This window comes from Coregonus lavaretus (assembly GCF_964263955.1).
Source record: "Coregonus lavaretus genome assembly, chromosome: 12".
In the NCBI taxonomy this organism is placed as follows: Eukaryota; Metazoa; Chordata; class Actinopteri; order Salmoniformes; family Salmonidae; genus Coregonus; species Coregonus lavaretus.
The window spans coordinates 21,724,409-21,751,859 of record NC_139999.1 but is presented as its reverse complement, the minus strand read 5'-3'; the positions used below and the strand labels follow the sequence as shown (position 1 = coordinate 21,751,859).

The 27,451-nt window shown below is 41.1% G+C and overlaps 1 protein-coding gene across 1 annotated transcript in view; it reads left to right on the top strand.

Annotated features, from left to right (window-relative positions):
• The first annotated feature begins 631 nt into the window (after positions 1 to 631).
• LOC311139059 (chemokine-like protein TAFA-1) overlaps positions 632 to 27,451 on the top strand; it is a 278,014-nt gene continuing 251,194 nt past the window's right edge. The window contains exons 1-2 of the mRNA XM_084173913.1: positions 632 to 874; positions 9,801 to 9,947. Coding sequence (XP_084030039.1) covers positions 9,824 to 9,947 — 124 coding nt within the window. The 5' untranslated portion in view covers positions 632 to 874; positions 9,801 to 9,823. The remainder of the gene's footprint in view (positions 875 to 9,800; positions 9,948 to 27,451) is intronic.

Genomic DNA, 27,451 nt, shown 5'->3' with positions numbered 1-27,451 from the left:
TCATAAACACACACAGAAAGTGGGGTGAATGGCCAAAGTCCGGTATCACCTCAGTAAGGTCAGAGTTCTGATTGAGTGATGATTTTGAGAAAACGTAACAGCACATTATTGTGGTAAACTGTGAGATATTTTCATGAGAAGAAACCACAGAGTGTCATGTCTCATGGTACGGTGAAGTTGAGGGGCTTAATAGGCATGCTTCATTAGATGATAGAGTCTCGATGCAGAAGTGGGCAGTCTTGCTTTAAGACGTGATGTGATCCAGCTCTCTCTCTCTCTCTCTCTCTCTCTCTGGCTGGGCTGTATTGTAATAGACACACACACACGACTTAGTGCTTTTGAAAGAGGGCTGAGCCTCACACACACAAACAGCGCAGTTTCTCAATGGGGGGACGGAGTCAAGAGGAGACAGAACTGTCGTTCCGCTGGAGCCGATCTCCGTCCGTGTGTGAAAAGTGAGGAGTCAAATTAACACTCTGTTGTCACGAGAGGGCTTTTACATTCACAGGAGTAAGAAGAGAGAGAAAAGGAGGTCTGTGGTGATATAAAGGTGATATGAGCCGCCTTCCATCCTGTAAACCCTGACTAGTTTGTAACAGCGTGTCGTGGCTGTGAGCTGAGGTGGTTTCTGGTGACCGCACTCCCAGGATTTCAGACGGACAGAGAGAGTCGAGGGGGGCAAGCGGACGAGGCAGAAACAACAGAGCTTCTCCCCCTCTTATCCTGCAGCGTTGTTCTTCTTTACACCTGGAACTTTGTTGGGAATCCCTGGCCTCAGACTATGGATGGATTTAAGACAATGTTGTGAGTCTGTTGGACAGACAGTGATACTGACAGCAGGGCACCCTTTCTTTTGACCAGACAGACCACTCAGGTAAAGCTGTGGGGTTATTCTCTGGGACTGTTGGTGCTTTGTGATCATATTATGTTCCTTCTGCTAAATATACTATTATTTAAAAAATCTGATTATGGAACTGTTATAAAATAAGGCTAGCTTTCATGTTTGTAAGAAGTGGAAGGGCTCCAGGAGTCACTGAATAATGATGACAGGTATGAGCTGTGAGCGACAGACAGGCAGAGCATGTGACACGACCTGAATACCTCTGTTGGATTGAACAACTGTATGGTTTAGTGAAGGAGAGTAGGCTATGGACATTCCAGATATATGTATGTTTTAGGACATCCCAGGTATTTCGTGTTGACTGATATTTTTAAAGTTACAGGCAGTCAGTTCTAAGTAGGGCAGAGATGTCAGTCTCGTTCTTTATGGAAAAAAAGCCAAGGCTGCAAAATCAAAATGTTCTAGCCCAGACCAAGTCACTTTTCAGAGTCAATATTATTAATTCATTTTCATGTTATGCTATATTACAAACACAGTTATTAGCCTATATTGAGATGTAAAATTGTTACATGAAATCGAGCTCAAGTCTATTCCATGTAAATATGTTATGTTTATACAGGCTAACCTAATCTAACCGTGTCAAAAGAAGGCATTTACTTACCATATAAAATTGCCCCATTATACCTATGTCGTAGGGAAGGCTAAACATCTATCTCGTGCCGAGACGGTGCGCAGGTGTGTCCGGGCAGGGGGCATGAGCTCTTGTTTAGTCTAAATTGGCGGGACATGGGATGCTTATAAAAAAGACAATGTAACAGCCGTCATTACCAATTACGAATTCCACGACCACCAAGAAGATTTAAATCAATGGTCTAATTAGGCTGCAAAGCGGAGACCAAACGGCTCATTAAACAGATGCGCAAATGGTCAATCCTGCATGAAGTGCACATTCCTTGTTTATTCATTGAAAAAAACACGGAGGTAAGAATTCTAACTGAAAGTCATTTGTACACAAATAGCCAACTAGCCCTGATAAGGTGATTTATTTTTCATGTGTCTGCCATTTACTCGTGAAAGTTGCCGTTTACATTAAAATGCATAAGCATGCCTGTGTGGTGCGGTCTGAATATCTTTCTCGGTCCCCTCTCCATCCCTATTCTCTCGCGCTGTCGATCAGGACCACATTTCTTATTTGACATGAATGAGTGCTGACAGTCGGAGAGTTGCTTAGAGCTGAACGGAAAGGCGGGGAGGACAAAAGAGCAGTTTCTCTCCATGCTGTTGTTCAGGCTAAAGATTACATTTTTTTCAGGAACTTGCTAGAGAGAAACACAGTGCGTTAAAAAGCATTCCCCAGGGAACAGTTCACATTTCCACAAAATGTAGGATTATAGCGGATTTATTGCATGAGATGGGATTACAATGCGCCGTTAATAGGCCTAATTATAGGCTATGCTTAATTTCTGCGTGTTGAATATTCAGTAGGCTACTCTCAATGTCATTTCAGGGTAGTGGGAAGAATGTCAACTTTTTCTCGAACCGACATGCACACACGAAGTTGCTATAGGCTAGTAGCCTATCATTTGGAGAGAAATAAATCCAGATAGGCAGCTACTGCCATTGCATCGAATATTCAGTAGGCTAGTCTCAATGTCATTTCAGGGTAGAGGGAAGAATGTCAACTTTTTCTCGAACCGACATGCACACACGAAGTTGATATAGGCTAGTAGCCTATCATTCTGAGAAAAAAAAATCCAGATAGGCAGCTACTGTCAGCGCGTCTGAAGGCAAATTAATAGCCTAAATACTGTATATGTGTAGCAGTGGCGACCCGTCATTCAGGGCAGGAGGGGCAGAGTAAATAAAATTAAATCAATACAATTGTTGCCTGTTTTGCATGTTACTTTGGCATTAATATGTGTCACATATCAGTTTGCAAACAATGTATAAAAAAAACGATAATAATTGAGTTAAGTAAGCTCCATACAAACATGGTCTCCTTTTTTTGCTTTCTTGAGTAAGTCAGCTCCAAAATACAGGTGTTTCAGCCTAGCTCAGTGCTTTCTGTGGTGATGGGGCAGCAGGCGGAAAATACGGAGCGTAGGGGTTGGTAATACTCTCTAGTTGCGCCGTGATTGGCTCAGTGTTCTGTCACTCATGGATACACGAAGTCACCGCAAAAACTATGGGGAGAGCTCGAAAATTCAAGCCCCTTGGGTGCTGGCATAGATTTACATTAGAAGTGCCCATCCAAGAAGGCTCAAGGTCATTGGCCACAGATAAAATGACGTCAAATCACGTTTTATCTACCGTAGCTTTGATTAGACTGATCATGTCAACATCATACCTTCAAAATCTTAGCTAGCAAGCTAGCAGCCATCATCATGAATCAAGCTGACAATCTACTGGCAAATCCTTTTCAATCCTTGTCATATTAAGATAAATCATGAAGAGAAAATATAAATAAAACATATCGGTGCTCATCGGCCATTGGACATAAACATTACACAACAAGTTGGAAATTGCAAATTCGACAATGAGTGGTTTGGAAGGAATCAGTGGCTAACTGCAAGCGTTGCAAAGCAATCAGTGGGCGTGTGGTCCAAGTCTGGGTTTAAGGGTCTCTTTTCCAAGCTTAAAAGGATAAACATTCAACATTGGCCATGCTGTCAATCCAGCATGACTTCTGCAGCGTTCAAAACGACTGGAAACTCAGAACTGGGAAGTCTCAGACTTCAGTGAGTTCAATACAACTGGGAAAATACATTTTGAACGGTCATCCAATTCGGAATTCCAAGTTGGGAACTGGGGCCTCTTTCTAGAGCTGTTTATGTAGGCCCTAACAGTTTGTGGGCACCGTTTTCCAGCGTTATAGTGCAATTGTATTGTTTACTGTTGTGTTGTGTAGTGGTTTGCTGGCATGCATGAAAAAAAAGGGGGAATTTGCCAACCGGTATTACAGGTGGTCTCAGTTTAGGTCTTTTGCCATTATCAAATTAATACTATAACAAAAAACTTAAACCAAGAGGACAACTCCCTGCTGGCAATCTGTGGCAAAGTATAAGCCTAATGTGTTTCACGGGAGATGGCGTGAAGGCACTGGACAACTCTTTCAGGTGAAGTCAGATGTTTTATTTTACAGCAAGGTGATCAGTGTTCAGCTTTCGACTTGAATAGGCTACAAATGAATTCAGAACATTTTAAAAAGCTAGGATAAATGATCAAACTCTCATTCACAGTGTATGCTACTGCAGGCTGAAGGTCTGAAACAGACTGGAATAGCGGTTGGTAACCCACCCACCTGGATTGGGTGACACCAACTCACTTCTCAAGAGTATTTATCAATCTAAAATACATCTCATTGTTACACTCATAATAAATGGTATGAGTACATAGTTAGGTAAAACGTCCGTACCATTCATCAACTCCAAATGGTATGGAGCTCATATGTTTTATATTCTCAAAATAACAAACAGGGAGAATGTTAACTGTTCCAAATTGGCGCCTCCAAACTAGGCATGAATGGGCACCAAATCTGGCACCCCAGCCCCCTAGGAACAGGAAGTGCATGTCAGATGGTGGGAAATATTGTAGGGTGTTTTGGGGTAAAACGTCCCTCAACTTCTCTGCTTTTTGGTCCCATTGGCTACTACATTCTAACAACGTGAAGGGAACCCGTGCACATTCGCAGATACTGTGTGTGACTGTGTGAGAGCGAAGTCTTGTGTCTCGTTCATCTCAATATCTGCAGTGCTGCTCGTGGCAACATCATTTAGCTGAGTCTACCTTTAAGTGTACCATGTAAATAAACTAAGTGCTAAAAGTTTCAAAAACCAAAATGTTTGATATAGGCTAGTACTAATTATTGACATGAAGATAACCAACCAAACAGAAGCAAGTGAATGAAGCTGCACATATCTCTAAACATCATGTTTTAATGGTGACTTGTAGTTACAAAATTACTGTGATAATAATGTTATAATTCAACTGGTAAAACAAAAAATAAGCATTGTACTATAGTCCCTCTATATAGAGAATGGAGACACACTGATACACAACTTGGGTGCAGGACCTGTATTCATAGTCTCTCAGAGTAGGAATGCCTTGCAAATCATAATGTATAAGATTAAATGGACAGGGAGGACCTGATCCTAGATCAGCACTCCTACTCTGAGATGGTTTATGAATATGGGCCCAGGTCACTTTTACAAATGGGGACCTGAAAATTCTACTGAATGACTGGGAGAGATAATGACCACTGCAGTTTTGGCTGGATAGGAAGGGTTTGCTTTAGTGAATGCAGGACCATGAGCATGGGAGAATCTCAAATGGTTTTGCTCGACGATGATTCAAGCATATCGCTTCACCCGCAATAACATCTGATAAATATGTGTGGCGGATTTTTTAAAACTTCCGCACTAGCCGCTGAAAGGATACTCATGAGTATCCTTGGAGAGACAAGGCTATTGAGGAGTGCACTACACTTCTCTGTTTGCCTACTAATGAATTGACACTCTCCTCGACCACTCAACCGCTTATCGGTTTCCGGGTCACAGAGGAGAGGAGGATGGATGAGAGTACAGACCATTGGCCAATTGAGAATCTCCCCATGTGATTCAGAATGGAGCTGAGAGGAGAGGAGGTAGTAACACCTGGAGAGGAGGAGTTATTATTCACAGTGAGGGAGGGAGAGGTGTGGGTCCATATGTCGGCCTTCAGCAGCCATTAGACGATCGTTAAATGAATGGCCAAGGTGTGTCATTATACCTTTATGTGTACTGTTTTCATTTCACATTGAACTGTTCTAACACTACACTGTTCCAGCATCAGAGATGAAAATGACTCAGAGCACATCCTAAAATTGAAACATACACTACCGGTCAAAAGTTTTAGAACACCTACTCATTCAAGGGTTTTTCTTAATTTTTACTATTTTATACATTGTAGAATAATAGTGAAGACATCAAAACTATGAAATAACACTTATGGAATCATGTAGTAACCAAAAAAGTGTTAAACAAATCAAAAATAGCCACCCTTTGCCTTGATGACAGCTTTGCACACTCTTGGCATTCTCTCAACCAGCTTCACCTGGAATGCTTTTCAAACAGTCTTGAAGGAGTTCCCACATATGCTGAGCACCTGTTGGCTGCTTTTCCTTCACTCTGCGGTCCGACTCATCCCAAACCATCTCAAATGGGTTGAGGTTGGGGGATTGTGGAGGCCAGGTCATCTGATGCAGCACTCCATCACTCTCCTTCTTGGTAAAATAGCCCTTACACAGCCTGGAGGTGTATTGGGTCATTGTCCTGTTGAAAAACAAATGATAGTCCCACTAAGCCCAAACCAGATGGGATGGCGTATCGCTGCAGAATGCTCTGGTAGCCATACTGGTTAAGTGTGCCTTGAATTCTAAATAAATCACAGACAGTGTCACCAGCAAAGCACCCCCACACCATAACACCTCCTCCTCCATGCTTTACAGTGGGAAATACCCATGAGGAGATCATCCATTCAACAACACCGCATCTCACAAAGACACGACAGTTGGAACCAAAAAATCTCCAATTTGGACAAATTTCCACCGGTCTAATGTCCATTGCTCTTGTTTCTTGGCCCAAGCAAGTCTCTTCTTCTTATTGGTGTCCTTTAGTAGTGGTTTCCTTACAGCAATTCGACCATGAAGACCTGATTCACACAGTCTCCTCTGAACAGTTGATGTGAGATGTGTCTGTTACTTGAACTCTGTGAAGCATTTATTTGGGCTGCAATTTCTGAGGCTGGTAACTCTAATGAACTTATCCTCTGCAGCAGAGATAACTCTGGGTCTTCCATTCATTTACATTTACATTTTAGTCATTTAGCAGACGCTCTTATCCAGAGCGACTTACAGTTAGTGAGTGCATACATTATTATTATTATTATTTTTCATACTGGCTCCCCGTGGGAATCGAACCCACAACCCTGGCGTTGCAAACGCCATGCTCTACCAACTGAGCTACATCCCTGCCGGCCATTCCCTCCCCTACCCTGGACGACGCTGGGCCAATTGTGCGCCGCCCCATGGGTCTCCCGGTCGCGGCCGGCTACGACAGAGCCTGGATTCGAACCAGGATCTCTAGTGGCACAGCTAGCACTGCGATGCAGTGCCTTAGACCACTGCGCCACTCGGCGCCCATTCCTGTGGCGGTCTTCATGAGAGCCAGTTTCATAATAGCGCTTGATGGTTTTTGCGACTGCACTTGAAGAAAACCCCTTGAATGAGTAGGTGTTCTGTAACTTTTGACCGGAAGTGTATATCTTTGGCCTTTATATTTTGAGCTGTTAGGCTACAGTGTGTACATGGTGTGAAGTAGCCAATATCAAATCAAATGACTATCATAATTAGCTAACTAATTTAATAAGCTAGTTATTGCTGTTGATACGATGCTCCTTATTAGCTGTAATCAGAAAATGTTCTACAATCCTTTACTTGCCGATACTCTCTTAGTTCTCGATTCGGCAAACACCAGTGTCTTCTAAACCGCCATGGCTAGTTGCAGGTGGAACGTTGGAATTGAGAAAATTCTTAAATATTAAATTAAATCAATTTTTGCTCTATGAAGTAATCCAATAATGTATACACTGCCATCTTAGAGTATCTTTGTCTTCTCTCATTGATCAAGACAGGTGAGTGTCAAGCGACACTTGATTTCTGAGTTGTGCATATGACGTGCAGCACTTTGGGGTTGTCACCCACCTGTTTACAGCTAAACAGGAGCATATGCACAAGCTTGGACACAAGCTTGGTTGATTTGTGATGCTTGGTTGAGTTAGTGTCTATTTTTTGATTGCACCGTTTTTTGGGGGGGAACTCATCAAAAATGCCCAGCGTAGGAGAGGTGACTGTATTGCAGTAATACAGTGGGGGAAAAAAGTATTTAGTCAGCCACCAATTGTGCAAGTTCTCCCACTTAAAAAGATGAGAGAGGCCTGTAATTTTCATCATAGGTACACGTCAACTATGACAGACAAATTGAGAAAAGGAAATCCAGAAAATCACATTGTAGGATTTTTAATGAATTTATTTGCAAATATGGTGGAAAATAAGTATTTGGTCACCTACAAACAAGCAAGATTTCTGGCTCTCACAGACCTGTAACTTCTTCTTTAAGAGGCTCCTCTGTCCTCCACTCGTTACCTGTATTAATGGCACCTGTTTGAACTTGTTATCAGTATAAAAGACACCTGTCCCCAACCTCAAACAGTCACACTCCAAACTCCACTATGGCCAAGACCAAAGAGCTGTCAAAGGACACCAGAAACAAAATTGTAGACCTGCACCAGGCTGGGAAGACTGAATCTGCAATAGGTAAGCAGCTTGGTTTGAAGAAATCAACTGTGGGAGCAATTATTAGGAAATGGAAGACATACAAGACCACTGATAATCTCCCTCGATAAGTGGGCTCCACGCAAGATCTCACCCCGTGGGGTCAAAATGATCACAAGAACGGTGAGCAAAAATCCCAGAACCACACGGGGGGACCTAGTGAATGACCTGCAGAGAGCTGGGACCAAAGTAACAAAGCCTACCATCAGTAACACACTACGCCGCCAGGGACTCAAATCCTGCAGTGCCAGACATGTCCCCCTGCTTAAGCCAGTACATGTCCAGGCCCGTCTGAAGTTTGCTAGAGGATTGGGAGAATGTCATATGGTCAGATGAAACCAAAATAGAACTTTTTGGTAAAAACTCAACTCGTCGTGTTTGGAGGACAAAGAATGCTGAGTTGCATCCAAAGAACACCATACCTACTGTGAAGCATGGGGGTGGAAACATCATGCTTTGGGGCTGTTTTTCTGCAAAGGGACCAGGACGACTGATCCGTGTAAAGGAAAGAATGAATGGGGCCATGTATCGTGAGATTTTGAGTGAAAACCTCCTTCCATCAGCAAGGGCATTGAAGATGAAACGTGGCTGGGTCTTTCAGCATGACAATGATCCCAAACACACCGCCCGGGCAACGAAGGAGTGGCTTCGTAAGAATCATTTCAAGGTCCTGGAGTGGCCTAGCCAGTCTCCAGATCTCAACCCCATAGAACATTTTTGGAGGGAGTTGAAAATCCCAAAACATCACTGCTCTAGAGGAGATCTGCATGGAGGAATGGGCCAAAATACCAGCAACAGTGTGTGAAAACCTTGTGAAGACTTACAGAAAACGTTTGACCTGTGTCATTGCCAACAAAGGGTATATAACAAAGTATTGAGGAACTTTTGTTATTGACCAAATACTTATTTTCCACCATAATTTGCAAATAAATTCATTAAAAATCCTACAGTGTGAGTTTCTGGATAATTCTTTCTCATTTTGTCTGTCATAGTTGACGTGTACCTATGATGAAAATTACAGGCCTCTCTCATCTTTTTAAGTGGGAGAACTTGCACAATTGGTGGCTGACTAAATACTTTTTTTCCCCACTGTATCCTACAAATGCACTGTGGATTTAATGCTCCTGTTTTCTCTCTCCTCCTTTAGACATCCCCTGCCATGTGTCTCTAACCTTCTTTCTGCCCTCCTCCTGTAGCCCATAGACATAGATAGAGGACTCTAGCGCCCAAAAGCCTGTTTTAGCATGGGCAGCGCCATTGAGGACTTTCACCATTTTGAAATAGTCAAGTGGGTGGGACTTCCTATGGGTCAAATAAGGATCACATAATTCCATCCAGGTCACCAGGAGGGATCAGCCAATGAATTATTATCGTGAGGAAACATTCCATAACTGCATGTGGCAGAAAATTGCCAATCAGTGTGTTTATCAACTCATAGAAGTAGTAGAAGAAGAACATTGACTACTTCATAATGGAAATGGCCTCAATGGTGCTGCCCATGCTCTCACAGACGCCATAATGGGACAGATACAATGTTGTGTCCTCTATCTCTATGCTCTAACCCTTTCTCTCTCTGCCCTCTTCCTGTAGCCGCCCTGCCAACCTGCCCTGACATGTCCTGGTTCCTGGGCCTGTGGATTAGCATGGGCTTCCTGCTGCTGTGCCAGGCCACGCTGTACGAGACCCTCCAGCAGCACCATGTGCCCCGGCCCGGACGCAACGCCATCCAGATCCTGGGTGAGTCCCTTTCTCTGTTCTGTCTGCCCACATCCCGTTGTGCCCACTACCCACCCAGTTCTCTCAGGGGAGCTCTCTGAGAAGTGTCAGAGTAAAATAATACTATCTTATCACTGTATCCCCAGTGGAAACAGTGAGGCAACAGTCTTCTGTCTTTTGTAATAGATTGGTTTGCAACCAATATGTTAGCTACTGTGAGAAGAAGAATAGTGCCCTGTGGTTTCACAACTTTTTATATTTGTTTGTTTCTATAGATTATGGCGTTGTATAATGGATTGTTTATGTTTCTGATGGTTAATTCATGTATCCAGCTGTCAGAGGTGTCATGCCCATAGGGGGCACAGGGGCACGTGCCCCCTCAGATTTGTCCTGTTTTTATTTTTTATAATTGTTGTTGTTGTTGTTTCTCTGTAATACTACTAGCCACCTAGCAATTGTTGGCTTTAGCTAGCCCAGATAGGTTCCCAATCTCCAAACCTCATAACTAGCTACCAAGAAGCCATTTCAGGCTATCAAGGAAGTTAGAGTAGCTAGCTTGTCTAAGTATCTTAGCTGGCATGCCTGCTGGCAAGGTTGGTAGACATTAGAAAAGCAAGCAATAACTAAATATACTGAATAAGACTCACATTCTTTTCAATCTTTTACCCAGATTTTAGCAGAGATGTAGAGAAGCATATTTAGTTTATCTAAAAAAATTACCAGGATACAGACAGCTCAAGAGGTATGCTTAGATATGCAGAAAATAAATATATTTATGACATAGAATTAAGTATAATAATTATGGCTCTAAAAAAAGGTGTTTCAGGTGTTTGAAAAAAGCAAAATTCTCCAACAATTCTCCACCAGCCACCCACCCACCCACCAAGCAATCCAAACTTATTTTGTGCCTCCTGAGATTTTGGGGTGTGTGATGCCTCTGCCAGCTGAACATAAAACTGCACCATCTTCAAAGCAGGCTTTATTGACATTCTCCTACATTCTTTGCAGTAAATTGTTTTTGCTTGGAGATGATTGTAATGTTTAAGCTCAGCTGCAGCTGCTGTTTTGATCTGAGGTTGGAACTCCCCCTCTGCCCCAGACAGACAAAGAGCACTTTTTAACAGGAGAGGATTCTCAGTGTGGGGGAAAGAGTGACTGCAGCATCCTGAATCTATCAGACTAGCTAGTTGATTGGTACGTAGGACAGGCTCTAGGCAAAACTCCCCATCAGTATGCTGTGAGTGCAGGCTGCTTTGATCACTGTGGCTTAGATGGAAATAGCAATTATGTTTCTCTCTCACTCTCCGGAAACATTTGGCAATTAAAGCCAGTTCCTTCTCCACTGTGGGGGCTAAAGGGGAGGGAGTCAGTGAGGTGGGTCTGATTCTCCTCATTTATGTGGGAGTAGAGTAGTCACATTCTTTCACTCCCCAGCCATGTGTCTTTGGAAGCAGCAGAAGCAGGCTCCTTTAAGCTTTTAACAATGACTCGCTCCCTGAAGCTTCTGACGACAACAGTATTCCAAACCCCTTTCACCAGGAAACCAAATCCCAATGCCTGTTAAACATTGATTCCATCTATCTGTGCTTGTCTCAAAAAGACAGTGACTGAAGCAAAAGCTATAAAAAAGAGACATTGATTTCCCCGACTTGTGATGTCGACAAGATTGTTGATAGCCAATTAGGTTTTTAAGCAGCAGTGAACTAGAGCAGTGGTGCAGGGCAGGCGGCTTGTTTTGGGGTTGGAACAGCTGACATAGTGGGACTTGGGTGTGGGTGTGAGACAGAGGCTTCACCCAAAGTGCTATGGGCTCATTATGAGCGACAGAATACATTTAGGAAAACTTTGCTTCCATGTTTTTTTTTACAAGGAAGTGCATGTCCTACAGTAAGTGTCTTCTGAATTATGCAGAGGTCCAAGTGAAAACAAAGAGAAAACCCTGCCCATGGCACATAGAGAAGTCAGCTAGGTTATGGGTGAGAAAAATATCCTCCTGTTCTAGTTTTGTGAAAGGGTTCTTGTCAGAGAAATCAGCTTGCACAAACACACACTATACTGTGAAAATGGATGAAGCTCTGAGTGGTGGCACAGAAGAGCACAGGATGCATTTACTGTTCAGTGTGCTATACAATAGAAAATTGTTTTATAAGGGAGAAGATTGGTACGGTCAATCAGCAGCATTTACTCAATTAAATTCTGTCTGATTTTCCAATTATAGAATTATAGAAAGATTAAGTTAAACTCAGGCTATCTACAACTAACAGTGATGTTGTGTAACAATAATTGGTGAGGACATGTTAATATACGTGTAATCACCATTGGATGTGTTGACGTTCACTATCATAGTAAAAAAAACACTCCACACTCATGTTCCTTTTATGTTGACCGTGTGAAGTACACTTTTTTTTCAGAGTTGTTTTGCAACTGTACAATTTACTGTAGTGTCAAGGCCTTTTAAGTTCTCATCAATCTTACTCAACTGCAGAGTGGTGTTAACAGATCTAACCAGAACTGCTTTCTCGGAATTGAAATGCTATGATGAATATTTGTATTAGAATTGATTTAATAATTTGAGGATGCTCTCTGGTTACAGCAACCAGACCCTTTTATATAAATAGATATGCAACACGTGGTGACCAGAGTGAGATCTCTGATTGATAAATGCTTTGGTTTTATGCTTAGCTGTTTTCTGTAATCAAATACAATTGAATGGATAGGTATAATTAAAAAGGGGAAACGTTCAACAGAATTCATTCATGATGCGTTATGTTTATCTGTCATAATGCATTACTCTGTAAGATGCCTTCATCTGTGATGTATGGTAACATACAGGGTGTTGATGCTGAGAACATTATTAACATTACTAATAAAAAGGAACTTTATATGTTCAAATTCAAAGCATTTTACCACGGCTAAAACTATTGGCAGTCAATACACAAAACAAACTTGAAGGCAAGGCCAGAAAAACAAACACAAACCTAATGGGCTAGACAGTCAAACTTGCCTTCGATGCAGTATCTCTGTTTACACAACTTATGCCTTGGTACACATGTCTTATTCTGTAAACCAGAATGATACCCATGAGTCTACCAAATATTCCAACTATTGAAATATTGCCTACGCAAAGGTATTACACTATTGCTTGATTGACAGGCATGTGTTCTGTACCATAAAAAAAAGCCTTGAATAAAGGTAGGTGTGGATCTCTATATGGAGCCTGGTTTTCAGACTGGCTACCTGAGCTCCCTGGCTGAGTGAGTGAATGATGCAGCAGCAGCAGCTCTCAGTGCTCAGACGAGGGTGTGAATATATCACTGCACAGGGGAAGTGAAGGTCATGTTGAGCAAGGTACAAATGTAATCCTCAAGCCTGTTCAAGCATCTAACAATGTTTAAAAAATCAGCTTATCCCCTCCTGCAACAGCGAGCTGACAGAATGCCACTGTACAGTACATGCATACCAAAAATATACGAGGAGAGATAGGGGTTTTCAACCTCCATTTCTTTATTTATTAGAATATTTCAGTGAGAAATCTGCTGGTCACAGTTGAGGCTGGGATTGAGTAGCGAGTTGCCTGACTGCTTCATCACCTGCTCAGGAAGCGGCGCGGTTGCCTTCCCATGAGCCCCTGCTTCGCGGCCTCCACTATGTCCCCCGCGCCGGGAAGATTGATTGTTCCCAGATTCTGGGCAGCCAATTCTGGTCTCCCAAGAAATAATCCACTACACTGACAGATGAGGCGAATGTGACATGACACACAAGCCCAGCTCAGCTCTCTCCTCACCTGCCAACTAACACAGTACTGCCAGATCCACTCCTGGAGAAAGCAGGTTGCAGCTGTGGATGATTCTACTGGACACTATGCAGCCCAGTAGAAGGGTCAAACTGTAACATTCAAATAAATATGTATTGTCATTGTTTGCAGAAGTTAAATTGAAATCAAATAGTCAGTTTTATGTTCAACTGCCACCAAATATTTATTTGTTTCCTTTCCAAATGGAAGTGTATTGTCGTTGTGTCTCCTAGCAACGCCCATTGGGAGGATATTGAATCCAATGGCGAGGCATTCAGTTTATGATTCTAACATAACTCTCTAAGGGCACTAGCTGATTCCCATTCTGATGTAAGCTACAATATTAAGATTTACAGTATCATACATAACTATTAGTCCTGAAGGAGCTGTCCTTAGCTGTCATTTTGACAAAACAAAATACAGTGTTGTCAGACACAATAACAAGTCAATTGTTTGTTGCAATGTCAGTGCTAAACCGCCTCTCATAGTTGAGTAAATCAGTAATGACAGGTTAGCCAGTTGTTTCCCCCGTTCTACATGAAGTGCAGCAGCCACTTGGTGTGACTGTGAACTAATGATGTGATTAGGAAACACTTGAATCATCCTTGTAAGAAAAGCATACAGGGGAAATTGAGAAATACTGTATAGGAAGTAGGGTGCTGAGGACTTTGTTTTGGTGAAATCCATGCTGATTTTGGATGGTTTATAGCATAAGGTGGATAGGTCAGAATTTGCATACTGCAGCAAACAGTGCTGATATTGATATCGTACTGCACTCTTGAGGGAGCTTGCAAGGAAGCATTTTGCTGCACTGTTTATACCTGCTGTAAACTGTGTACGTGACAAATACAATTAGATTTGAATCCATACGGTTTATAAAACGGTTATAATTATTTAATCCATTTAATATAAATATCTCATAATGAATAACTTATTGAAAGATGATTGGAAGACAGGCACTTTAATGTTCAGCGTGCCATTTGATATGCAATACTCCTTCAGTCTAGGAAAGCTCTTGAGGCAGAAACAAACATGTAATTACTACTATTATTAATCATGACACAGAAATAACCACACATCTAAACACAGTTTAAAGTGAGCAATAGCAGAAAATGAAATGTCAACCAATAGTAGTAAAATATGGAGAACCCTGGGTGTCAGTGTTGACGAATGGAGCCCTATGTTATGATGAGCAGATTGACCACCATTTAAATGTGTGGAGGCTTTTTTATATGATTCATGTATCCTGACATTCTGACATCTTTGTTATGGTTTACTTTTACATTTTCTGCTCTGGTTGTGGGCTCTTTTCTGTAGGATGAGATGTCTGAGTGTAGGTGGGTGTATTGGTGAATCTTAGGGCGTCTATATTTCGGTAAATGAGGACTGGGTTGAATTCCGGAAACGTACATTTGAAGACTGAATTTATTTTTTCATTGCCATGCGTATGGCTAGCTTAGAAGAGGGATGGTTTTCCTGTCTGAGCTTGAGAACATGCCAATTAGCTACACTATCAAACATACATTGCATACAAATATATCCTTGCAGTTTTAGAAGTTATTTACAGATTTCTCCATTTCCTTATTGCTGTGATTTACTGCCTATAACCCCCTGCATTGTTCCATACAGTAAAACATGAAAGAGACATACACTGCAATCTCACGATAGTGCTCAAACCATATTTAAGTACTGTCAACATGAATGTAATCCAAATTACTGGTTTGCTTATGCAGCTTCGATTTACACGCTTTTGCAAACTGCCAAAGGGCAAGCAGTTTTACAGCTACCCACAGGAAAGTAACATCTCACTAGGAGTTCTTGTGTTTTTGTTTGGCCATGAATTTGATTAATTTCACACACACTTTTAATTGCAAGGACTAATTAGTGTGAGAATGGATGATGGAAACAGAATTCAATTAAATTCCGCTAACTGGAATGGATGGGGACTTAATCTGATTTTTTGTTGTTGTGCAAATTCGATAAAAAGGAAACTTTTGATCAGGTTGGCACACACATACACACGCACGCACACACGCTCACACACACACACACACGCACACACGCTCACACACACACACACACACGCACGCACACACGCTCACACACACACACACACACGCTCACACGCACACACTCACACACACACACACACACACACACACACACACACACACAGAAAGTCACAAATAAACCATTACCACCTAGAGAGTGGCCAGGACAGGGGTTCTGGGATAGTGAAAATGGCTTTCTAAATGAGGTGACAGCAGGCATGGTTTATCAATGCAATTCTCTTGGGCTCAGAAAAACATACTTCCACATCCCCTTAAAATCAAACAAAAGCACAACTTTAGTTGCTCTGACGTAATTGCCTGACGATGAGAATCAAAAAATAAATGCACACAAATGTAATAAGAAACATCCAATTCTGAGCATGCCGTCTACCAAGGCAGTCTTTTTCTGGTCTTGAACACCCAAAGCCTTTAATCTGGTTCCACATTGGGTTGTAATTGCTATGAAAACTTCAGGCTTTAGTTGAGAGCTCATTGTTGAGGTCTCTCACTCTATCGCATAGCATGCCCTTCGAGGTAATGAAAGCAACCTTTTTAAAACTGGGCAATAACTGCCTCATCATTCCTATACAGAACATCACTCTCTCACCCCTATCTTCCCTCCCTCCCTCCCTCCCTCCCTCCCTCCCTCCCTCCCTCCCTCCCTCCCTCCCTCCCTCCCTCCCTCCCTCCCTCCCTCTCACCCTCCCTCCCTCCATCTCCTCGTCTCTATCTGCCCCTGAGACGATTCGTCATGGATCAGATGAGACCATTTGTCATGGATTAGTGCACTTAAATGTCTGTGTGATAGTGGAAGCAGTCACTGGAAAAGCTTAGGAATCCTATTACACTGCTTGTTATGACCGGCGGGGGGAAGAGACTAGGGATGGAGGTTGAACTGGCATTTTATTTTAGCTTCATACCATTTCTGTTCTTGTACGACAAAGAAGCGCTGATTCATCTGAAAGACAGTCCTCTTGGAGGAGGAGGTCTGGTTGAAGTAGCACTAGATTGTAAAAGTGGAGTGAATATGTTGAACATGTACTTTCCTCTCTCTGTATGTTCACTCAGTGCTCTGTCAGAGCTGCTATTGAATCTGTCTTCTGAAGAGTTAGTTACATTCCTTTGCTTTCTCTCCATCTTCTTCAATTATTCATTTGTTAGGAAATCTGAACGATTACTCTTGTTTGAGCATCCCTGACTCCAATAATGGAGGTACACATTGAGATAATATCTAGAAAGAGATTGTCACTGTTTCACAATCTTCCTAGGCCTATTCAACACATTTAATTCAACTGTAGCAAGATCACAGTCGTCTCACTGCTGGTACTTTGATGGGCCTTTTTCCCCTGAGTGAAATGAGATAGTAGCGGATTAGATCCTGTGCAATCCTTATCTTCTCTCTGAAGTCAGATAACTGTGTCAGACAGAGAACAGGTCCTGTTTATCACACAAGGTTAGTTCCTCTACTCCTGTCGTACAACAAACACAAACTAATAGACCAACTCACAGTTTAGAGGAAAGGGTGTGTCCTCTGCCCCATTTCAGCCTAACCTAGATTTAAACACCCTCATAACATTCACTGTATCCAGGATAACAGTGGTTCTGTTCTCCGGCATTTAGATAGTTATTTTTAAAAATCATTACACAAAAAAAAGGTATAATGGTCAATGTGAAGTGACAACAAAATGTGCCTCCCTGCCTGCAACACCAGTATCTGATATAATCCCAGGCGTTTTTGAAAAACAGTGTGATCACATCAATGACATAGCGATAGGAAGGCCAAAAAGATAATCAAGGACAACTACCACCCGAGCCACTGCCTGTTCACCCCGCTATCATCCAGAAGGCGAGGACAGTACAGGTGCATCAAAGCTGGGACCGAGAGACTGAAAAACAGCTTCTATCTCAAGGCCATCATACTGTTAAACAGCCATCAATAGCACAGAGGCAGCTGCCTACATACAGACTTGAAAATCACTGGCCACTTTAATAAATGGTACACTAGTCACTTTAATAATGCCACTTTAATGTTTACTTATCTTGCATTACCCATCTCATATGTGTACACTGTATTCTATACTATCTTAATAATGTTTACATATCTTGCATTACCCATCTCATATGTATATACTGCATTCTATACTATCTATTGCATCTTAGACTATGCCACTCTGATAATGACATTGCTCATCCATATATTTATATATTCTTATTCCATTCCTTTACTTAGATTTGTGTGTATTAGGTTTTTGTTGTGGAACTGTTAGATCTTACTTGCTAGATATTGCTGCACTGTCGGTACTAGAAGCACAAGCATTTTGCTACACTCGCAATAACATCTGCTAACCATGTGTATGTGACCAATACATTTGATTTGATTTTGATTTGATTTTGATTTGATTTTGATTTGATTTTGATTTGATTTTGATTTGATTTTGACAACACATACTGTAGCCTACCAAATGGAAACCCATGCAGGGAACAAAATAGTTCATATATACAACAATGCAAATATCAGTGTTTTTATGCAGCTCCTCTACCATCCCCATCCTTTTTTATCGTGTGGCTGAACAGAAATAGCTTGGTTATATTAATGGAGTAAAGAGACACAGGCAGGTAATTGTAATGCAGCTACTTTGCACCATCATTTAGAACCACTGCAGGGGACGAATGTTACTCATTTGCTATTTCGTTTGCAGAGAACTCTGCACTCCAGCACCTAATTTACATAGTAACAGTCAAAATGGATTGTCTTGAATGTGTAGCAATTTGCCGTCCAATCGTTTCACTTCAGTGTGAGTTTTGCATACCCTTGAAAGGAGGTCACCTTATTTTTTTAACATAGTTATATCTATGGGCTTTTATGTTTTTCTGTCATGCGTAATGTGCGGTAGCCTATATCATAGGCTATGTATTGGATAACGGCACAATAATTTGGGCTTTTTTGGGCTTGAGCTCATAAAATGTATTTAATGTATGGCTCATCAGACTCAGGTAGCATCAGATTTGAATTTTCATGCCGATCAAAGCTCTAATCAAATTATATGCTTTAGAATGACACTTCCGGTTTGGGCAGGAAATACAGGGAAACCCTGGAGAAAAGTGATAATTCTCCAGATGGAACATTTGTAAAATACCGGGAAAAATATTCAGCCCTAGTCTGAAGCTTATTCTTTAGATGTTTGGGGCTGCTGGTGAAATATGATATGCAGGCATAATCAAAGTGACACTGGACTAGCACACTTGCCGGAGTCTTTGGGGTGTTTAATACGTTTCCATTCAATTGGCAACAGATTTTCATGCAAATATTCTAAAATATGTATAAAAACAATATGCACATTTCAGGGTTTCCTTTAGGAAAATGTTGTGCTGAACAACGTGACCGGGAAGATTTTAATTTACCAGACATTTGAGAAATTTACCGGACATCCATATGCATTCAGATCCGACTTGGTGCTGCCGGTGCCATCAAAAAATGAGGGATATTGGCCAAATGAGCCACATTTATGTGTCCTTAAAAACAGCCTATAACAAATTACAAAAACACTATTCCTTGTGTTTCAATGTGTAGCATATGCAAAACTTTATAGGCAATTTATTTTATTGGTTTTTACGCTACTATCCTAAAAAGAGTATGGTTCAACTGTTGGAGATTTGAGCACGAAATTCATCAGAGCATTGCATGCATAGGCCTTTAGGCTTTGGAGTCCACTGTATGATATTAATATTGTAAAAAATATATATAGCCTATATAAAGGAAGAAAAGCTTAGGCCTAGCCCCAGACAGATAGAGAGAGAGAGATAGAGATATGCCGGCGACATGCTACGACACTGACATGCATTTCTTTATGTCAGATGGCTACCGCATCTGCTATACAGATATAGATGTACAGAAGGAGGCTAATTCGTTAATATTTTGTATAAAGATAAGCATTATATTTTTCGATTATAGAAGGAACTCTGGTAAGCCTGAAACATTCTTCCTCACCTCAAGTTCAACTGTCGGAGTCAGTTGGACTGCCGGGGCACACTGCCTTCATATCATAGGCTTGCAGTAGCTAAAGCTTAATAATAGCCACATCAAACCTTCACAAACGTTTCTAAACTTTACTAGGTTAATATCAAAAGTAAGTCAAGCCATTGTTTATAGGGAAAATATGAGCAGGCTATCATATTGTGGCAAACACAGCATTTCTTACAATAATTTGGAACTTAATTTGGCCAAAGAAAATGGCTCAACAGAATGAAACAAAACACTTGCGAACTGGTTTAAACCTTCACAAAAGTTTTGAACAGGCTATATTGCAGAAATTACCAACAAAGGCAAGTGCCTACCATACCCAACAAATGACAGAAATAGGCTAATGTTATTTATTTTTTACAACAGACCTACTTATAATCTTAAACTAAATATGCAGCACACAATTAAAAAGACTAAACAGATTTTTCATATTTCAATAACTGGTTTCGATTAATAAAAAGGTTTACAATAATAGCAATTATATATAATAATAATAATAATAATAATAATAATAATAATAATAATATTAATAATGATAAAACAAAGGATTTCCTGAATATGGAGTTGCACAGTAGCCTGCATTCTTCACATCTTTGATAAATGCTATATTAAAACGTATATAAAATTCCCCTTGTAGGCTTTTCACTATAGGCATACTCTTTTTCCTCTAACTTTTGTTTTACTTCTCAGAAGCATGGGCACTTGTGCGCAAGGCGTGAGAGAAGGGTGCTGAAGTGCACATTCGGGGTATAGGCTATGATAATTTGGCCTGCTACAATTTTATTTATAGTCTTTCCTTTTTTGGGGGGTCAAATGCAGGCAATTACCAGCTAAGGGAAACCCAGGAGCATTTTCCCATCAGCGTTGTTTCCATCAAATTGACTTGTTGCAGATAAAAGTCTGTACATAAATACGTAGTGCACATAAAAATACAAATTAAATGGGTTTCCATCGCATTTTCAACTCTAGGCCTACTAATGGTTTTGTCACAAAGAATGTTGTGTAGGTATAGCCAATGTGCCCACTCTGTTATTGGCACATGCACTCTAGCCAACAACTTGCAGATATAGTGCAGGTATAGCCTACTACATGATGAGATTATATATGGACAAAAATGCAAGATTATTTTTATTTGTCAATGGCAGTCAAGCATCGATCATCATGACACCAGAATAAGACCCTTGATATTTATTGGAAAGGAGCATCAACCTCATCACTGTGCACTTTCACCACCCTGTGAAGTTCATCATAACTTATTTAATCTATAGCCTAATAAAATGTATGCTTTCCCATGATGTGGTGACGTTTTTTTATCAGACATGTAGGCTACTTTACCTGCATTAAAAGGTTGGATGGAAACCTGGTTAATGTCAAGCCATGCTGGAATTATATTTTGGATGAAAGTGCACATGCCTACAGAAGACTTTTGAATTAGCCCAATCAGATTAAAACATTGTGACAGGTTGTGTTAATGCCACATATAAAAGGTAATACATAAAAAAAGTTAAATGATAAATATTTTGGCTATATTGAAGCGTTAGGTTCTAGGTGCACGAGGAATAGCCGCTCAGATTGGAAAGGAGGCAGAGAGTGTTAAATCCCTGAATAACTGGGCCTGCTGGGAGCATACAGTATGCAAATACAGTATGCAAATAGTCCGGGTAGCCAGTATCAGAAGCAAAAATACAGCCAGACTGGCCTACTACTGTGGCTTTCTAGACATTATAAACTGTTTAGAGTAGACCCAAAACTGATCCAAATCGAATGAAACATTCAAATCACAGGGCTTTTGTGCCGTTATTCAAATGCAGCCTAGAGTAGAATTTTGTACTCACTTGAAAACAATAATGCAATTTATTCATTGCATTGTGGTTTTGTAGGCTAGTCTAGGTAAGGATCATTGTATTGTCCCTAAACAAGATCAATAGGGGAGATTTTTTTAGCTGTATGCCTCATGTCTTCGCTGTTATTTCATGCGCAATGATGCACCTGACATCTCCGCTGCCTATCAGCTATTCCTATTAGTTCTCGTCGATATTAAAAATGTATGCAGCTTTGAATGTTTTTATGTGTGGTATGATTGCTACTTAGCCAATTGCAGATCTGGACAAAACGATCCATCCTACCACTATTGTCACTATGAATGGTGTGTAGAGGGCAGGATAGACCGTTAGACTGGTAGACTATACTGACCTCTGTGGTATAATAAAAGTTAGCCCATGGAAAAGCGTAGTGCATAAGGGATGGACCAAAACATACAGTGGGGAGAACAAGTATTTGATACACTGCCAATTTTGCAGGTTTTCCTACTTACAAAGCATGTAGAGGTCTGTAATTTTTATCATAGGTACACTTCAACTGTGAGAGACGGAATCTAAAACAAAAATCCAGAAAATCACATTGTATGATTTTTAAGTAATTAATTTGCATTTTATTGCATGACATAAGTATTTGATCACCTACCAACCAGTAAGAATTCCGGCTCTAACAGACCTGTTAGTTTTTCTTTAAGAAGCCCTCTTGTTCTCCACTCATTACCTGTATTAACTGCACCTGTTTGAACTCGTTACCTGTATAAAAGACACCTGTCCACACACTCAATCAAACAGACTCCAACCTCTCCACAATGGCCAAGACCAGAGAGCTGTGTAAGGACATCAGGGATAAAATTGTAGACCTGCACAAGGCTGGGATGGGCTACAGGACAATAGGCAAGCAGCTTGGTGAGAAGGCAACAACTGTTGGTGCAATTATTAGAAAATGGAAGAAGTTCAAGATGACGGTCAATCACCCTCGGTCTGGGGCTCCATGCAAGATCTCACCTCGTGGGGGATCAATGATCATGGGGAAGGTGAGGAATCAGCCCAGAACTACACGGCAGGACCTGGTCAATGACCTGAAGAGAGCTGGGACCACAGTCTCAAAGAAAACAATTAGTAACACACTACGCCGTCATGGATTAAAATCCTGCAGCGCACGCAAGGTCCCCCTGCTCAAGCCAGCGCATGTCCAGGCCCGTATGAAGTTTGCCAATGACCATCTGGATGATCCAGAGGAGAAATGGGAGAAAGTCAAGTGGTCTGATGAGACAAAAATATAGCTTTTTGGTCTAAACTCCACTCGCCGTGTTTGGAGGAAGAAGAAGGATGAGTACAACCCCAAGAACACCATCCCAACCGTGAAGCATGGAGGTGGAAACATCATTCTTTGGGGATGCTTTTCTGCAAAGGGGACAGGACGACTGCACCGTATTGAGGGGAGGATGGATGGGGCCATGTATCGCGAGATCTTGGCCAACAACCTCCTTCCCTCAGTAAGAGCATTGAAGATGGGTCGTGGCTGGGTCTTCCATTATGACAATGACACGAAGCACACAGCCAGGGCAACTAAGGATTGGCTCCGTAAGAAGCATCTCAAGGTCCTGGAGTGGCCTAGCCAGTCTCCAGACCTGAACCCAATAGAAAATCTTTGGAGGGAGCTGAAAGTCCGTATTGCCCAGCGACAGCCCCGAAACCTGAAGGATCTGGAGAAGGTCTGTATGGAGGAGTGGCCAAAATCCCTGCTGCAGTGTGTGCAAACCTGGTCAAGACCTACAGGAAACGTATGATCTCTGTAATTGCAAACAAAGGTTTCTGTACGAAATATTAAGTTCTGCTTTTCTGATGTATCAAATACTTATGTCATGCAATAAAATGCAAATGAATTACTTAAAAATCATACAATGTGATTTTCTGGAATTTTAGATTCCGTCTCTCACAGTTGAAGTGTACCTATGATAAAAATTACAGACCTCTACATGCTTTGTAAGTAGGAAAACCTGCAAAATCGGCAGTGTATCAAATACTTGTTCTCCCCACTGTATGCGCATGCAAGCAGATGAGGAAATTTGGCTAGGATGGAAGAAGTTATATAGTAAAACCTGCAAATGAGCTAATATAAACCAGGGAAAAAAGGCACTACCATCCCCTGTGCCCAATAAAAAAAACACAACCCTCCCCAAAGCAAAAAAAAACCCTACCTTATTTTGGACCACCCCTCCTACCCAGTAAATTGCGATCTGTCCCTAACTAGAGTACTTTTTTTTTTTTTTTTTTTTTTTTTTACTGCTGAGTGCAAGTTAATATTTTACTCCCTTTGGTGTGCTCCCTCACTGAAGTCCCGACCATACAAGTGGAAATAAATATAGATGGAACAATTTATATTAAATCTCAGGTATCGTATCGCTTTAGGTCTGTATTGATCGTCCCTTGCTCATTGTTCATGTTGTACCACTGAAATATTTATAGTTAACATCTGTAGCTCTGCCTTTAAAGGCCCAGTGCAATCAAAATTCTGTTTTTCCTGTGTTTTGTATCATATTGTACAACAGCTGATGAAACTAACAATGTGAAAATGTGATTTTTTTTATCAGTGTTATTTCCTGATAGTTGCTGGTTGAAAATACAATCTACACAGGACCTTCTAATCAGAAGGTTTGCATGGGCGGGAGTTTCGGCTTGCCTGGTGACATCACCAGGCGGTAAATTGATTAATAGACCAATAACAAAGAGATAACAAACCTCTCTGGTAGTAACTGCTAGTTTTCAGTTTTCTCCTCCCCATTCAAAACCCCAGTCCTAGTAACATTCTTGCTTGAGAAATAGTTTTTTGCTCAAAAGCTATTTTTGACAATTTTAATGGAAAACTACACTACATGGCCAAAATATGTGGATACCCCTTCAAATTAATGTATTCAGCTATTTCAGCCACACCCGTTGCTGACAGGTGTATAAAATCGAGCACACCGCCATGCAATCTCCATAGACAAACATTGGCAGTAGAATGGCCCGTAATGAAGAGCTCAGTAACTTCATAGGATGCCACCTTACCAACAAGTCAGTTCGTCAAATTTCTGGCCTGCTAGAGCTGCCCCCGGTCAAGTGCTGTTATTGTGAAGTGGATAAGTCTAGTAGCAACAACGGCTCAGCCGTGAAGTGGTAGGCCACACAAGCTCACAGAACAGGACCGCCGAGTGCTGTCCTCGGTTGCAACACTACCGAGTTCCAAACTGCCTCTGGAAGCAATGTCAGCACAAGAACTGTTCATCGGGAGCTTCAAGAAATGGGTTTTCATGGCCGAGATCACCAGATGCAATGCCAAGCGTCGGCTGGAGTGGTGTAAAGCTCGCCGCCATTGGACTCTGGAGCAGATGTTCGACGAGCAGGTGTCCACATACTAGTGTATTAGAGTAAGGTATTTAATTGTTGCCCAGAAATGATTTGATATGGATATAAAAACAGCTGCATTGGGCCTTTAAAGTCCCTGTCTGGGTTCTCATCATCCTACCCTCCACAGTCAGGAAACAACGCCTGCGTAACACTGCATCTATATTTTAGAGTGAAATAACCTCTCACATGTATAGCTGTACAATCTTAATTTGACCAGTATCTGACAACAGGAAAATAATCCTGCAATAACAGGACGTGAATTATAATGTGGATTATAATTAATTAATTTTCATCAAGGATCTCTCTGCACTTTGCTCCGTTCATCTTTCCCTCGATCCTGACTAGTCTCCCAGTCCCTGCCTCTGAAAAACATCCCCACAGCATGATGCTGCCACCACCATGCTTCACCGTAGGGATGGTGCCAGGTTTCCTCCAGATGTGACGCTTGGCATTCAGGCCAAAGAGTTCAATCTTGGTTTCAGCAGACCAGAGAATCTTGTTTCTCATGGTCTGATAGTCTTTAGGTGCCTTTTGGCAAACTCCAAGCGGGATTTCATGTGCCTTTTACTGAGCAGTGGCTTCCGTCAGGCCAATCTACCATAAAGGCCTGATTGGTGGAGTACTGCGGAGACAGTTGTCCTTCTGGAAGTTTCTTCCATCTCCACAGAGGATCTCTAGAGCTCTGTCAGAGTGGCCATCGGGTTCTTGGTCACCTCCCTGACCAAGGCCCTTCTCCCTCGATTGCTCAGTTTGGCCAGGTGGCCAGCTCTAGGAAGAGTCTTGGTTGTTCCAAACATCTTCCATTTGAAAATGATGGAGGCCACTGTGTTCTTGGGGACCTTCAATGCTTCAGACATTTTTTGGTATCCTTCCCCAGATCTGTGTCTCGACACAATCCTGTCTCGGAGCTCTATGGACAATTCCTTCGACCTCATGGCTTGGTTTTTTCTCTGACATGCACTGTCCACTGTGGGACCTTATATAGACAGGTGTGTGCTTTTCACAATCATGTCCAATCATTTGAATTTACCACAGGTGGACTCCAAGCAAGTTGTAGAAACATTTCAAGGATGATAAATGGAAACAGGATGCACCTGAGCTCAATTTCGAGTCTCATAGCAAAGGGTCTGAATTATGTAAATAAGGTATTTATGTTTTTAATTTTTCTTACATTTGCAAAAATGTCTAAAAACCTATTTTCGCTCTGACATTATAGGGTATTGTGTGTAGATTGATGAGAATTTTTATTTTTTAATCCATTTTAGAATAAGGCTGTAACGTAACAAAATGTGGAAAAGGTCAAAGGGTCTGAAAACATTCCGAAGGCACCGTATGTAATATGTTGCAAAGGTGACATGTTTTGTTAGTGATTCATTATAATATCTTTATTTTAGCAGTGATGTGTAATAAATATGAATTACAGGGTTAAATATATGGATGTTATTTGCTCTTGAATAAGTCACAAGGAGTGATTGAAAGTATGTCTGCTCTATCAGGGTGAGAATAAGTATTGTGTGATATGCCTGGTGCCTGGCCATATCTGTGGTATATTACAGACAGAGGCAGTGTTACATTGTCTCATCACCACCTTATCGGCCAGGGAGGCACTTGATAATGCAATGAGAGATGTAGCGGAGAGGGAAAGCACCTGCTCTACACTATTCAGCACATCTTCTCAACAAACATGACTGTATCTAAATGAATACAGGCCCGATTAGATACAGTAGCCATATGACAGAGAAATGCTAGATAGGACATTGACAACGGTCATGACAACGGTCATCAAAATTGTTAAAAGGTTTAAAAAATGATTCAAATAAATGTTACAGTTGATCAATGAATGAAAATACTCCAAACTTTTAGAATGTTTTAAAATCAATCAGATATTGACTGAATTATACCACATTGTACTGGCACGGACAAATAATAAATGTTCATGCATTTTGGTGGGAATTCAGGTTTTCAATTTATTGTATAATTTCACTCTTTTTCCTTATAATGCACTCATATATACATTTTCTTAGTATATCAGGTATTTTTTAAATACTTTGTTATAGAATAAAGAAAATGTTATGTGCCTCATTTGCATATATACAATGGGTGTATTTGCACACATGAATACAATAATGTAGAGGGGTGAGACAGGGCTGCAACCACCAATAACATCTCTAGGCCTACCTGCGCTCACCTGCGCTGTGTAGACTGCCTCATTAATTATTCATTACTGTTGTTGTAATTTCTCTTGCATAATTCAATAAGTGTGTCAAGAGAGGGATACCCATATTATTTCAAATCTAAACGCTTGGCTCTAGATTACACCTATCTATACATACTTTACATTAGTTGCAAGATCAGACATAATATCAATATAATAAGAGTGTTCCTTTTTGGAAGTTGCTTTCATTTCAGCGCATTTCATTTTATAAACATTTCATCTATATTAAATCATAACT